The sequence below is a fragment of the Erinaceus europaeus genome, chromosome 9, assembly GCF_950295315.1.
Source record: "Erinaceus europaeus chromosome 9, mEriEur2.1, whole genome shotgun sequence".
NCBI lineage: Eukaryota > Metazoa > Chordata > Mammalia > Eulipotyphla > Erinaceidae > Erinaceus > Erinaceus europaeus.
Window position 1 is genome coordinate 20,460,321 of NC_080170.1, and position 12,274 is coordinate 20,472,594.

At 47.5% G+C, this 12,274-nt stretch overlaps 1 protein-coding gene across 11 annotated transcripts in view; it reads left to right on the forward strand.

Moving 5' to 3' along the window:
* Positions 1-10,511, forward strand: part of TFDP2 (transcription factor Dp-2) — a 133,221-nt gene extending 122,710 nt beyond the window's left edge. For 7 of the 11 annotated variants that reach the window (XM_016191234.2, XM_016191236.2, XM_060197467.1 and 4 more), the window contains 6 exons: positions 556-702; positions 2,675-2,743; positions 6,086-6,237; positions 7,635-7,801; positions 9,554-9,659; positions 10,288-10,511. In XM_016191234.2, the coding sequence (XP_016046720.1) occupies positions 556-702; positions 2,675-2,743; positions 6,086-6,237; positions 7,635-7,801; positions 9,554-9,659; positions 10,288-10,471 (825 nt within the window). In that variant the 3' untranslated portion in view covers positions 10,472-10,511. The remainder of the gene's footprint in view (positions 1-555; positions 703-2,674; positions 2,744-6,085; positions 6,238-7,634; positions 7,802-9,553; positions 9,660-10,287) is intronic. The other 4 variants (XM_016191235.2, XM_060197463.1, XM_060197465.1 and 1 more) reach the window with 2 other exon arrangements.
* Positions 10,512-12,274: the final 1,763 nt, after the last annotated feature.

Here is a 12,274-nt window from a genome sequence, read left to right on the forward strand (position 1 = left end):
GCATCATGTATGCCCAAGTGATGCTCTTATCCCCCCCCCACACACACACACACACACCCCATCTCATAAATAAATAAATCTTCTTTAAAAATCACTACCCAGGGCCGGGGCAGTAGCGCACCAAGTTAAGCACACATACTGAGAAGCGCAAGGAGTGAATCCCGGTTCAAGTCCTGGGCTCCCCACCTGCACGGGGGTCGCCTCACTTGCAGTGAAGCAGGTCTACAGGTGTCTGTCTTTCTCTCTCCCTCTCTATCTTCCTCTTCTCTCTCAATTTCTCTGTCCTATCCAGCAACAGTGGAAAAAAGATGACCTCCAGGAGCAGTGGATTCGTAGCGCAGGCACCTAGCTCCAGCACTAACCCTGGAGGCAAACAAAGAAAAAAGAAAGAAAAGAAAAGAAAATTGGGTGGGTGTAGATAGCATAATGGTTATGCAAAGAGACTCATGTCTGAGGCTTCAGAGTCCCAGGTTCAATCCACAGCACCACCGTAAACCAGAGCTCTGTTAAGAAGAAAAAAAAAAAAATCACTACCCAATAAAAACATATTTTTAGCAGGCGTATGACCAGAAGAATATTAGAAGAAGAGTCTATGATGCCTTAAATGTGCTCATGGCAATGAACATAATTTCAAAGGAGAAGAAGGAGATCAAGTGGATCGGCCTGCCTACCAACTCTGCTCAGGAGTGTCAGAACCTGGAGGTGAGTTGCGGAGCTCTGTTTACTGCCCGCTGTGCGCTGGCCCTTTGCTGCTGGGCCACCTCCCTGCGTCTGGGAGCCTGGAGTGTGGTGAGAATCTGTATAATCGTTAGGCGCCCCCCCCCAATTTATTTATTTAACATTAGATAGGGGATTGGGAGGAGACAGACAGAAAGACCACTCATGAAGCTTTCCCACTGCAGGTGGGACCAGGGGCTCAAACCTGAGTCCTTGCAGCCTGTAACGTGAGTGTTTAACCAGGTGCTTCACTACCTGACCCATCTCCTTTCCTTTCCTTTCTTTTTTTTTTTCTCTCCTTTCCTTTTTCTTTCTTCTCCCCTCCCCTCCCCTCTCCTCTCCTTTCCTTTTCCCCATTAATTCATTCAATCTTCTAACCAACTTTTCTCTCTAGAAAGTTATAATGGAAGGTGTTTGTTTTTTACCACAGCCCTGCTCAGCTCTAGTCTGTGGTGGCACAGGGGATTGAACCTGGGACACTGGAGCCTCAAATGTGAGAGTCTCTTTGCATACCATTCTGCTATCTACCCCTGCCCGATATCATCTTTTTTATGCAGAGTAACATTCCATGGAATATACATCCCATAACTTTTTTTTTTTTTTTTTTACCAGAACACTGCTCAGCTCTGGCTTATGGTGATAAGGGGGATTGAACCTGGGACTTTGGAGCCTCAAGCATAAGAGTCTCTTTGTGGGAGTTGGGCGGTAGCACAGTGGTTTAAGTGCACGTAGTGCAAAGCGCAAGGACCATGTAAGGACCCCGGTTTGAGCCCCGGCTCCCCACCTGCAGGGGAATTGCTTCACAGGTGGTGAAACAGGTCTGCAGGTGTCTATCTTTCTCTCCCCTTCTCTGTCTCCCCCCTCCTGTCTCCATTTCTCTTTGTCCTATCCAAAAACGACGACATCAATAACTACAACAATTAAAAAAAAAACAAGGGCAACAAAAGGGAATAGATAAATATTTTAAATAAAGAGTCTCTTTGCATAACCATTATGCTATATACCCCCGCCTCAACCCATAACTTAAAAAAATATTTTTTCTTGTTTGTTTTTAATTTTTTATTTACTATTTATTCCATTCTGTTGCCCTTGTTATTTTATTGTTGTTGTTGTTGTTATTAATATCATCGTTGTACGGTAGGACAGACAGAAATGGAGAGAGGAGGGGAAGACAGAGAGGGAGAGAAAGACAGACACCTGCAGACCTGCTTCACCGCCTATGAAGCGACTCACCTGTAGGTGGGGAGCCGGGGGCTCGAACCGGGATACTTATGCCAGTCCTTGCACTTTGCACCACCTGCGCTTAACCCACTGCGCTACCACCTGACTCCCTAAAATTTTTTTTATTGTCTACTGGATAGAGAGGGTCAGAAACCAAGCGGGAAGGTGATAGAGAGGGAGAGAGACAGAGACACCTGTAACACTGCTTCACCACTCTCAAAGCTTTCCCACTTCAGGTGGGGACCAGGGGCTCGAACCTGGGTCCGTTTGCATTATAACGTGCATTCAACCAGGTGCACCACCACTGGCCCTTCTCCCCCCCACCTTCCCCTCCTTTTCCCTTCTCCCCCTCCCCCTCCCCTTCCTCCTCTTCCTCCTCCTTAAATATATTATATATTTAAGAGAAAGAAAGGAGGAGAGAGAGAAAGAACCAGACATTGCTCTGGTACATGTGCTGCCAGGGATTGACCTCAGGACCTCATGCTTGAGAATCCAATGCCTTAGCCACTGTGCCACACCTTATCCCGGACCGCACATCCCATACCTTTAGCCAGTCATCTGTCAGGCATTTAAGCTACTTCCACACTTTGGCTACTGTGAATAATGTAGCTATGAACACAGGGGTGCATATGTCCCTTCAAATTAGTGTTTGAGTGTCCTTTGGATAAATGCCCAAGTGGTATCGCTAGATCGTAAGCTGATTCTATTTTCTTGTGTACCCTGTGCTTTATTGAAGATCGAGAAGCAGCGGCGGATAGAGCGGATAAAGCAGAAGCGGGCCCAGCTGCAAGAGCTCCTCCTGCAGGTAATGACGATGCCAGCGTCTCTCCCCTCCCCGGGCTGCCTCGCCACCTGGCTCCACAGCTGCCTGCTGGAGGCAGATCTCTATCTGACTTTCTCTCCGACTCCAGCAGAGGCTGGCTGAGTCTGTGTGTCTTTTAGCCTGGATTTGGAATATCAAGAAGTAAGGGGGCTAGGCAGTGATGCACCCAATTGAGCATACATATTACCATGCACAAGGACCCAGTTCAAGCCCTTGACCCCACCCATAGTGGGGACCACTTCATGAGCAGTGAAGCAGATCTGCGTGGGTCAAACGTTCTCTTGAGCTATCTGCCCCTTCTCTCTCAATTTCTCAGTCCTGTCAAATAAAATAGAAGAAAAAGAATAATACAGAAACTGTTGCATTTTACTACTGATTGCAACCACTAATTCCCCAATAAAGAATTTAAAATAAACAAATAAAATGAAGGAAATAATGGCCACCGAGAAGCAGTGGATTTGTAGTGACAGCACTGAGCCCCAGCAACAATCCTAGTGGCAATAAAAATAGATAGATAGATAGATAGATAGATAGATAGATAGATAGATAGATAGAGGGGGTCGGGCAGTAGCACAGCAGGTTAAGCACACATGATGCAAAGTGCAAGGATCAGTGTAAGGATCCTTGCCTAAGGGTCAAGCCCCTGGCTCCCCACCTACAGGGGAGTCACTTCATAGGCAGTGAAGCAGGTCTGCAGGTGTCTGTCTTTCTTTCCTCTTCTGTCTTCCCCTCCTCTCTCCATTTCTCTCTGTCCAATCCAACAACGACATCAACAACAGCAATAACTACAACAAGGGCAACAAAATGGGAAAAAAATGGCCTGAATCCAGGAGCAGTGGATTCGTGGTACAGACACTGAGCCCCAGCGATAACCTTTGAGGCAAGGAAAAAAAAAAGAAGAAGAAGAAGAAGAAATACATAGATATGTAAGTGAAGCTTGCTGCCTTGGAGGTGGCAGAGTGGTAGAGCTTTGGGCTTGGAAACATGAGGCCCAGGTTCTAGCCTTGCCACTGCTCTGGCCTCTCTCTTTCCCCCTCTCTCTGTCTCCTCTGTCTAATGGGATAAGTAAATCTTACTAAAAAAAAAAACAAAAAAAACGTAAGGCTTGTTAAACTTTAGCTTGCTCTGAGCTCATGAACTCCATGTGGATTACTTAGGATCTGCAAAGGACAGGATGACAGGAAGTAGTTCCAATAGGATCTGTAGAAATACTAAAGGTTGGGAGTCAGGTGGTAGTGCAGCAGGTTAAGCGCAGGTGGCACAAAGCGCAAGGATCGGCGTAAGGATTTGGGTTTGAGCCCCGGGCTCCCCACTTGTAGGGGAGTCACTTCACAGGCGGTGAAGTAGGTCTGCAGGTGTCTGTCTTTCTGTCCCCCTCTCTGTCTTTCCCTCCTCTCCATTTCTCTCTGTCCTATCCAACGACAACATAGTAACCACAATAAAAAAAAAGGGCAACAAAAGGAAATAAATTTTAAAAAAAAATCTAAAAAGGAATTGAAAAGAAAAGAAATACCAAATATTGGGCCAGGCAGTGGCATACCAGGTTAAACATACATAGTACAAAGCACAAGGAGATAGGTTCAAGGCCCTCCCCCTACCCCCCCCCCCCCCGTCCCTACCTGCAGTGGGGAAGCTTCACAAGCAGTGAAGCAGTGGTGTAGTTGTCTCCCTTTCTCCCTCTCTATCCCCACTTCCCCTCAGTTTTGATCTCTACTGAAGAAAGTAAATATGTGGTGGCTGGGCGGTAGCACAGAGGATTAAGCACACATGGCGCGAAGCACAAGGACGGCTTAGGGATCCCGGTTCAAGCCCCCGGCTCCCCACCTGTAGGGGAGTTGCTTCACAAACGGTGAAGCAGGTCTGCAGGTGTCTGTCTTTCTCTCTCCCTCCCTGTGTCTCCCCTCCTCTCTCCATTTCTCTCTGTCCTAACCAACAACAACAACACCATTGGCAATAATAACAATAACGACAGCAATGGCAACAAAATAGAAAAGAAATAGCCTCCAGGAGCAGTGGATTCATAGTGCAGGCACTGAGCCCCAGCAATAACCCTGGAGGCAAAAAGAAAAAAAAAAGAGAGAAATATGTTAGAGGACCAGAAAGATATATAAGCAAGAAGTGCCGTTAACAGAAAAAAAAGAGAGGGAGCCCCTATATAAATTCTGTGAGGTAAATGATATCCTACATAGACTTTTCTTCCATGTCTTGGTGAAAAAAAAAAAAATTCTCTTTGAGCAGTTTCATGAGGCTGTTCTCAGCCCGCTCAGGGAACCTTTCTAAAGCCTGCCTGAGATAGTTTCTTGTTTGTTGGTTGGTTTTTGCAGAGCCGGGGCCTCCTCACACACGTGCAGTTTCACCGTTGCAGGCTTTCTCATTCAGAGAGAGACAAAGACAAGGAGAGACACCACAAGCCATGGCCCCTCTCCTGTGCTATCAGGGATCGAACCTGGGATCTGTGTGTGGCGGGGCGCACACCCTGTCTGCTGAGCTACCTCTCTGGCCCCGCGAGGAATGCTTTTTTTTTACTTTCACCAGCAGATTGCCTTTGCTCGAACAAATCACCACCAATCGCAAACCCACACACACACACACACACACACCACCTTGGATTTAAACAGCTATGTGTTCTCTTTAATTGTAATCTAACAGTGAAAATCAGCACAGCTTTGTCAATTATTTTCTTTTCTTATGGAGGCAGAAATTGAGGGGGGAAGGGAAGATAAAGAGGGAGAGAGAAGGAGAGACACCTGTAGCCCTACTTCACTGTTCAAATTGTATTGCTGTCACTCGATCATGCACATTGACATGGACCAAAGTGTTCTGAGTTTCCAACACTTTATCCACTGTACCACCCACCTCCTGGGCACTTTGCTTAGATGGAAAAAGAAAGAAAAAGGGAGCCAGCCGGGTGGTGGCGCACCTGGTTGAGTGCACATGTTACAGTGCGCAGGGCTGCAGGTATCTCTCTGTCTCTCTCCCTCTCGGTCTTCCCTTCCCTCTCAGTTCCCAGCTGTCTCTATGCAATAAATAAATAAAGATAATAAGAAAAAATTAAAAAGAAAAAAAAATCATTAGAGAGAGTGTGTGTGAGTGTGTAACGGAGAACCAGAGCGTTGCTAGGGATTGAACTCAGAACCTTATGCTTGAGGGTTCGTCTACTGCGCCATCCCCCAGTTCTCTTTCTCAGACGTTTCATTTTAATTCTGTCCAGCTGAGGTGGAAGCTCTCTTCAGACTCTCATTTGACACTCAATTTTGAATGAGTTGTCTTGACCCACGACTCCCCACTGGGTAACCGCCGTATTCTCTCTGCCGGTCACTACAGCAAATTGCTTTCAAGAACCTGGTACAGAGAAACCGGCAGAATGAGCAGCAGAACCAGGGCCCCCCGGCCGTGAACTCCACCATCCAGCTGCCCTTCATCATCATCAACACGAGCCGCAAGACTGTGATCGACTGCAGCATCTCCAGCGACAAGTGAGCTCACACACAGCTGGGCATGGGCTGTGTTTTGTCTTGTTGAAACACCATCCCCCCAGGGCAGGGAGGTGGTGCACCTAGTTGAGTGCACGTGTTACATACAGTAGGCAAGGACCTGGGTTTGAGCCTCCGGTCTCCACCTGCAGGGGGAAAGCTTTGTGAATGGTGAAGCGAGGCTGCACGTCTCCCTCTCTCTCTCTCTCTCTCTCTCTCTCTCTCTCTCTCTCTCTCCTTAATCAGAGCACTGCTCAGCTCTGGCTTATGGTGGGGGAATTAAACCTGGGACTTTGGAGCATCAGGCATGAGAGTCCCTTGCATATGCACTCTGCCCCCATTATGCGCTCTACTCCCACCCTCTCCCTGCCATCCCCTTCCCTCTTGATTTCTGGCTGTCTCTGTCCAACAAATGAAGATTAAGAAAGACGAAGAACAGAGAAACACCATCCCTCTCCACACAGTAGAATGAATTGTACCATTCTGACAGGTACTTATTTCTTTTACTGATTTTTTTTTTATTATTATGTTTATTTACTGGATGGAGACAGCCAGAAATTGAGAGGGAAGGAAAGGGGGTGGTAGAGGAAGAGAAGCAAAAAAACACTTGCAGCACTGTTTCACTACTCAAAACGTTTTGCCCCTGCATGTGGGGACCTGAGGCTTGAACCCAGGTCCTCGCGCACTGTAAAATGTGCTCTCCCCCAGGTGCACTATTACCTGCCCCGCTAATTTCATTTATTTATTCATTTATTTATCTATTTATATAGGACAGAGAGAACTTCTAAGGGCAAGAGGAGATAGAGAAGGCCGGGCAGTAGCACACTGGTGCAAAGTGCAAGGACTGGCTGAAAGATCCCAGTTCAAGCCCCCGGCTCCCCACCTGCAAGGGGGTCACTTCACAAGCAGTGAAGCAGGTCTGCAGATGTCTGTCTTTCTCTCCCCCTCTCTGTCTTCCCCTCCTCTCTCCATTTCTCTCTGTCCTATCCAACAACAAAGACAGCAACAAAAATAATAACAAGGGCACCAAAAGGAGGAAAATGGCCTCCAGGAGCAGTGGATTCATAGTGCAGGCACTGAGCCCCAGCGATAACCCTGGAGGCAAAAAAAAAAAAGGAGCTAGAGAGGGAGGCAGTGAGAGAGAGCTCTGCTTCACCACTCGTCAAACACCCACCCCCCACTGGCATGTAAGGGCTGGGGACTTGGACTCGGGTCCTTGCACATAGTAATGTGTGCTCAGCTGTGTGTTCCACTGCCCGGCCCCTGGGGTGTAATTTCTAGTACCAGCATCTGCTCCTGAATTTGGGTCCTGGCTCTTCCATGTAATGTACAGAGTGCATAGCTCGCCACCATCCCCGGCACCTCCACCAGCCCCACGCTGACTCTGTTTCTTGGTGCAGGTTCGAGTATCTCTTCAATTTCGACAACACCTTTGAGATCCACGATGACATAGAGGTGCTGAAGCGGATGGGCATGTCCTTCGGCCTGGAGTCGGGCAAGTGCTCGCTGGAAGATCTGAAACTCGCCAAGTCTCTGGTGCCAAAGGCCCTGGAAGGGTACATCACAGGTGTGTGCTCCAGAGCTCCTGGGTATTGGTCCCAGTTAAATGCCAGGCTCTGGCTTAATAGAACCATTCTTGGGGGCCGGGCGGTAGGTAGCACAGTGGGTTAGGCGCACATGGCACAAAAGCACAAGAACCAGCTTAAGGATCCCGGTTTGAGCCCCCGGGTCCCCCCACACACACACACATACACACACACAGGGAGTTACTTCACAAGTGATGAAGCAGGTCTGCAGGTTTCTTTCTTTCTCTCCCCCTCCTCTCTTGATTTCTCTCTGTTCCATCCAACAATGACGACATCAACAACAATAATAACCACAACAATAATAAAAACAAGGGCAACAAAAGGGAAAATAAATTTATTTATTTTTTTTTTTAAAAGCAGAGAGGGAAAGTGTGTGTGTGTGTGTGTTAGTGTGTGTGTGTGTGTGTGTGTGTGTGTAAGAGACCTCAGCATCCAAGTTTCCTTCAGTATGTTGGGCTGGGCAGATTCAAATCCCCAGTCTGCGGAAGGGGGTGGCTTCACATATGATGTCTCAATTTCTTTCCCTCTATTTCCTCCTTGCTTCTCAGTTTCTCTGTCTTATCCAATAAATGAACTAATACTGTACATTCCTTTTAGAAAAATGTGGTCTGGACACACAGTGGATAAAGCATTGGATTCTCAGCCGTGAGGTCCTGAGTTTGATCCCCGGCAGCACATGTACCAGAGTGATGTCTGGTTCTTTCTCTCCTCCTGTCTTTCTCATGAATAAATAAATAAATTCTTTTTTAAAATAATAATAATAAGGGGCCAGGTGGTGGCGTACTTGGTTGAGTGCACATGTTACAAGGCACAAGAACCCAAGGTTCAAGCCCCTAGTCCCCACCTGCAGGGGGAAATTTCACTAGTGATGAAGCAGTGTTGCAGGTCTCTCTCTCTCTCTCTCTCTCTCTTTCTCTCTTTCTCTCTTTCTCTCACCTTCTTCCTACTCAACTTCTGGCTATCTCTATCCAATCAAAAGATAACTTAAAATAAATAAGGGGGTCAGGCAGTAGCATGGCGGGTTAAGCACACATGGCATGAAGCACAAGGACCGGTGTAAGGGTCCCAGTTCGAGCCCCCAGCTCCCCACCTGCAAGGGAGTCACTTCACAGGCAGTGAAGCAGGCCTGCAGGTGTGTTTCTTTTTCTCCCCCTCTCTGTCTTCTCCTCCTCTCTACATTTCTCTCTGTCCTATCCAACAATGACATCAACAACAACAATAACTACAACAATAAATATAAAAAATAAGGGCAACAAAAGGGAAAATAAATAATGAAAGATACTACAACAACAATAAGAAAACCACAAGGGCAAAAAAGGGGGGGGGAGAACTGATTTAAATAAAATAAGTTATTTAAATAAATAAATAATGAAAGATATGTAAATAAATAATAAAAAGGGGCCAGGCGGTGATGCACCTGGTTGAGCGCACCTCTTAACAATACATAAGAACCCAGGTTCAAGTCCGTAGTCCCCACCTGCAGGGGCAAGGCTTCGTGAGTGGTGAACCTGTCTTGCAGGTGTCTGTCTGTCTATCTCCCTCTGTATCATCCCCTCCCCTCTCAATTTCTGGCCATCTCAATCTAAGAGATAAAGATAATCATTTTTAATTACTTATTTATTTTAAACTAAAGGGAGAAGAAAGGTAAGGAATACTGTTTCTCCTGGGCTATACGGGTCTGACTGTCCTCGAAGCACAGCCCTGGGATCTCCAGCTTTTGTCTTTCCCTTCAGATATCTCCACGGGGCCTTCCTGGTTAAATCAAGGACTGCTTCTAAACTCCAACCAGTCCATGTCCAGTCTAGACCTGACCGCCAGTGCCACCCTCTCCCAGTCAAGGTAGGTGTCTCCTTGAGGCAGCAGGCTGGGCGGGTCTCAACAGAGAGAGACACACACACACACACACACACATGTTCAGACTGTTTCTCAGTCCTTTTTTTGTTTTTTGTTTATCGTTGTTGTTGGATAGGACAGAGAGAAATGGAGAGAAGAGGGGGAGAGAGAAATAGACACCTGCAGACCTTCTTCACCACCTGTAAAGGGACCCCCCCTCATGCAGGTGGATGCTGGGGGCTTGAACCAGGATCCTTACACAGGTCCTTGTGCTTCGTGCCATGTGTGCTTAAACTGCTGTGCTATTGCCTGCCCACCCCCCTCTTTTTTTTTTTTTTTTAATTTTTTACCAGAGCACTGCTCAACTGGCTTATGTTGGTGCAGGGAATTAAACCTGGAACTTTGGAGTCTCTTTGCATAATCATCATGCTATCTAGCCCTGCCCTATCCCTCTTTCTCTTTTTCTTTTTTGCCAGAGCACTGCTTAGCTCTGGCTGATTGTGGTACAAGGGATTGAACCTGGGACTTTGGGGCCTCAGGCATGAGAGTCTCTTTGCATAACCATTTTGCTATCTACCCCTGCCCTGTTTCTCAAAGTCTTAACCAGCCTGTGGCTTGTTTGTCTGTTTGCCAGCGTGACCCCAGGGCTGTGCCTGGATGCTGAAGTGGCCTTAGCAACGGGTCATCTCCTCGCCCCCAACAGCCACCAGTCGAGCAGCGCGGCCTCTCACTGCTCCGAGTCCCGAGGCGAGACCCCTTGCTCCTTCAACGACGATGAAGACGACGAAGATGAAGAGGACTCTTCCTCCCCAGAATAAAGACAGGAGGGACCTTCATGTCGCTCTTGGATGCCCCATGTGTGTTTCTGAGTGTGAGCTCGTGTCTCTGAGACGATAGCTTCAGTCTTTGCCTCCATCCGCACCACGTGTCCCAGGAGAACCGGGGAGATGCAGTGAGCTGGGGGGACAGTCAGGCAGAGAGCCTGGTGGTGGTGGCCCACCTCACAGCTGGAAACCCCATACACACACACACACACACACACACACACACACACACAGCGCCCTCTGCGGGGCTGGACAGGGTGGCCGTTGAAGATTTGGCAGCCTGAATAAGCTCAGTTAGCTTGGGGCGAGGGCTGGGTGGTGATGGGAAGGCATCTCTGTGTCCGTCACCCTGGCCCACGTCACCCTCCTTAGACTCCAGATTGCTACCTGGCCTGTCCTTAACCACCCAGTGTGTTGACATTTCTCTCCCTTTCCTCCTCCGCACTCTAGAGGGCAGGCGTGAGCTTGCTAAGTGCCCAGTCCTGGGAGTCATAGTTAGGGGTGCAGAGAGGGCACCCCAGTGACCCAGGGAGCACAGGCTAAACTAGTAGGGTGTGGGGTAGGGGGTCTAGTTGAGGTGCTTTATGCATCAGCTGCCTTAGACAGCTTCTAGAAAGGAGCGAGCACTAATTTCTTAAATCCTTCAGTGGCATTTAGGATAATTTATAGCAGAAATGAAAGAGTCATTATTATTAGCCAATGCATTTTGGTGCATAGAATTTTCTAGGGCTACTTCTGGAAGCCAAAATAGAATAGCATCCTCACATGCATTAAATAACTTTGCCAGCACTGCTTTTTTTTGTTTGTTTGTTTGTTTTGTTTTGTTTGGTTGGTTGGTTGCTTGCTTTTTGCCAGCATTTTGGACCCGGAGTTTGACAGAGCAAAAAAATTGTCTCTGGTTTGTCATCACAGTTTTGCATTTCATACAGACTTTTTTTTTTTTTTTTTTCCCAGTCAAGACAGAGAAATGTTTTTGTGGCTGAACTGCCTGCTTGCAAGTCCCCTGTGGGAATTGTATGATCTCACCCAGTGTGCAATTTGTGGGGGGGAAAAAGAAGAAAGAAAAAAAAAAAACACCAAATGTCATTGCTTATTGTCTTAAGTCTATCCCTGGGGTGGGGTGATAGCATAATGGTTATGCAAACAGGCCCTCATACCTGAGGCTCTAAGGTCCCAGGTTCAGTCCCCCATACCACCATAAGCCAAAGCTGAGCAGTGCTCTGGTAAAAAAAAAAAAAAAAAAAAAAAAAGCCTATCCCCAGGAATCCAAACAACAGTCTTCTTCCTGGACACATGCCCTTATCCACATTGTTCTTCCTCACCGGGACTGTTAGGTTGGTTGCTAGACGGGTTGCTTTCAGACTCTCCTCTAAGAGCCAAGTGTTTGATGGGTGATTGGATGAACATGAGTGCAGTGAGTATGTAGTGTAGCCAAAGGTGCCTCTAGAAATGTGCGCTGGATAGCCCATGGAGAAAGCATAGTGACTATACAAAGAGCCTTCCTGGTCTGAGGCACCAGAGGTCCCAGGTTCAATACCCAGCACCACCATAAAACAGAGCTGAGCAGGGCTCTGGCAAAAAAAAAAAAAAAAGAGGAAGGCACAGGAGCACAGCACATTAAGCGCACTTGGCTCAAAGCACAAGGACCAGTCTTAAGGATCCTGGTTCTAGCCTCCCTGGCTCCCCACGTACAGGGGAGTCGCTTCACAAGTGGTGAAGCAGGTCTGCAGGTGTTTTTCTCCTCTCTGTCGTCCCCTCCTCTCTGGATTTCTCTCTGGCCTATGCAATAGCAACAAC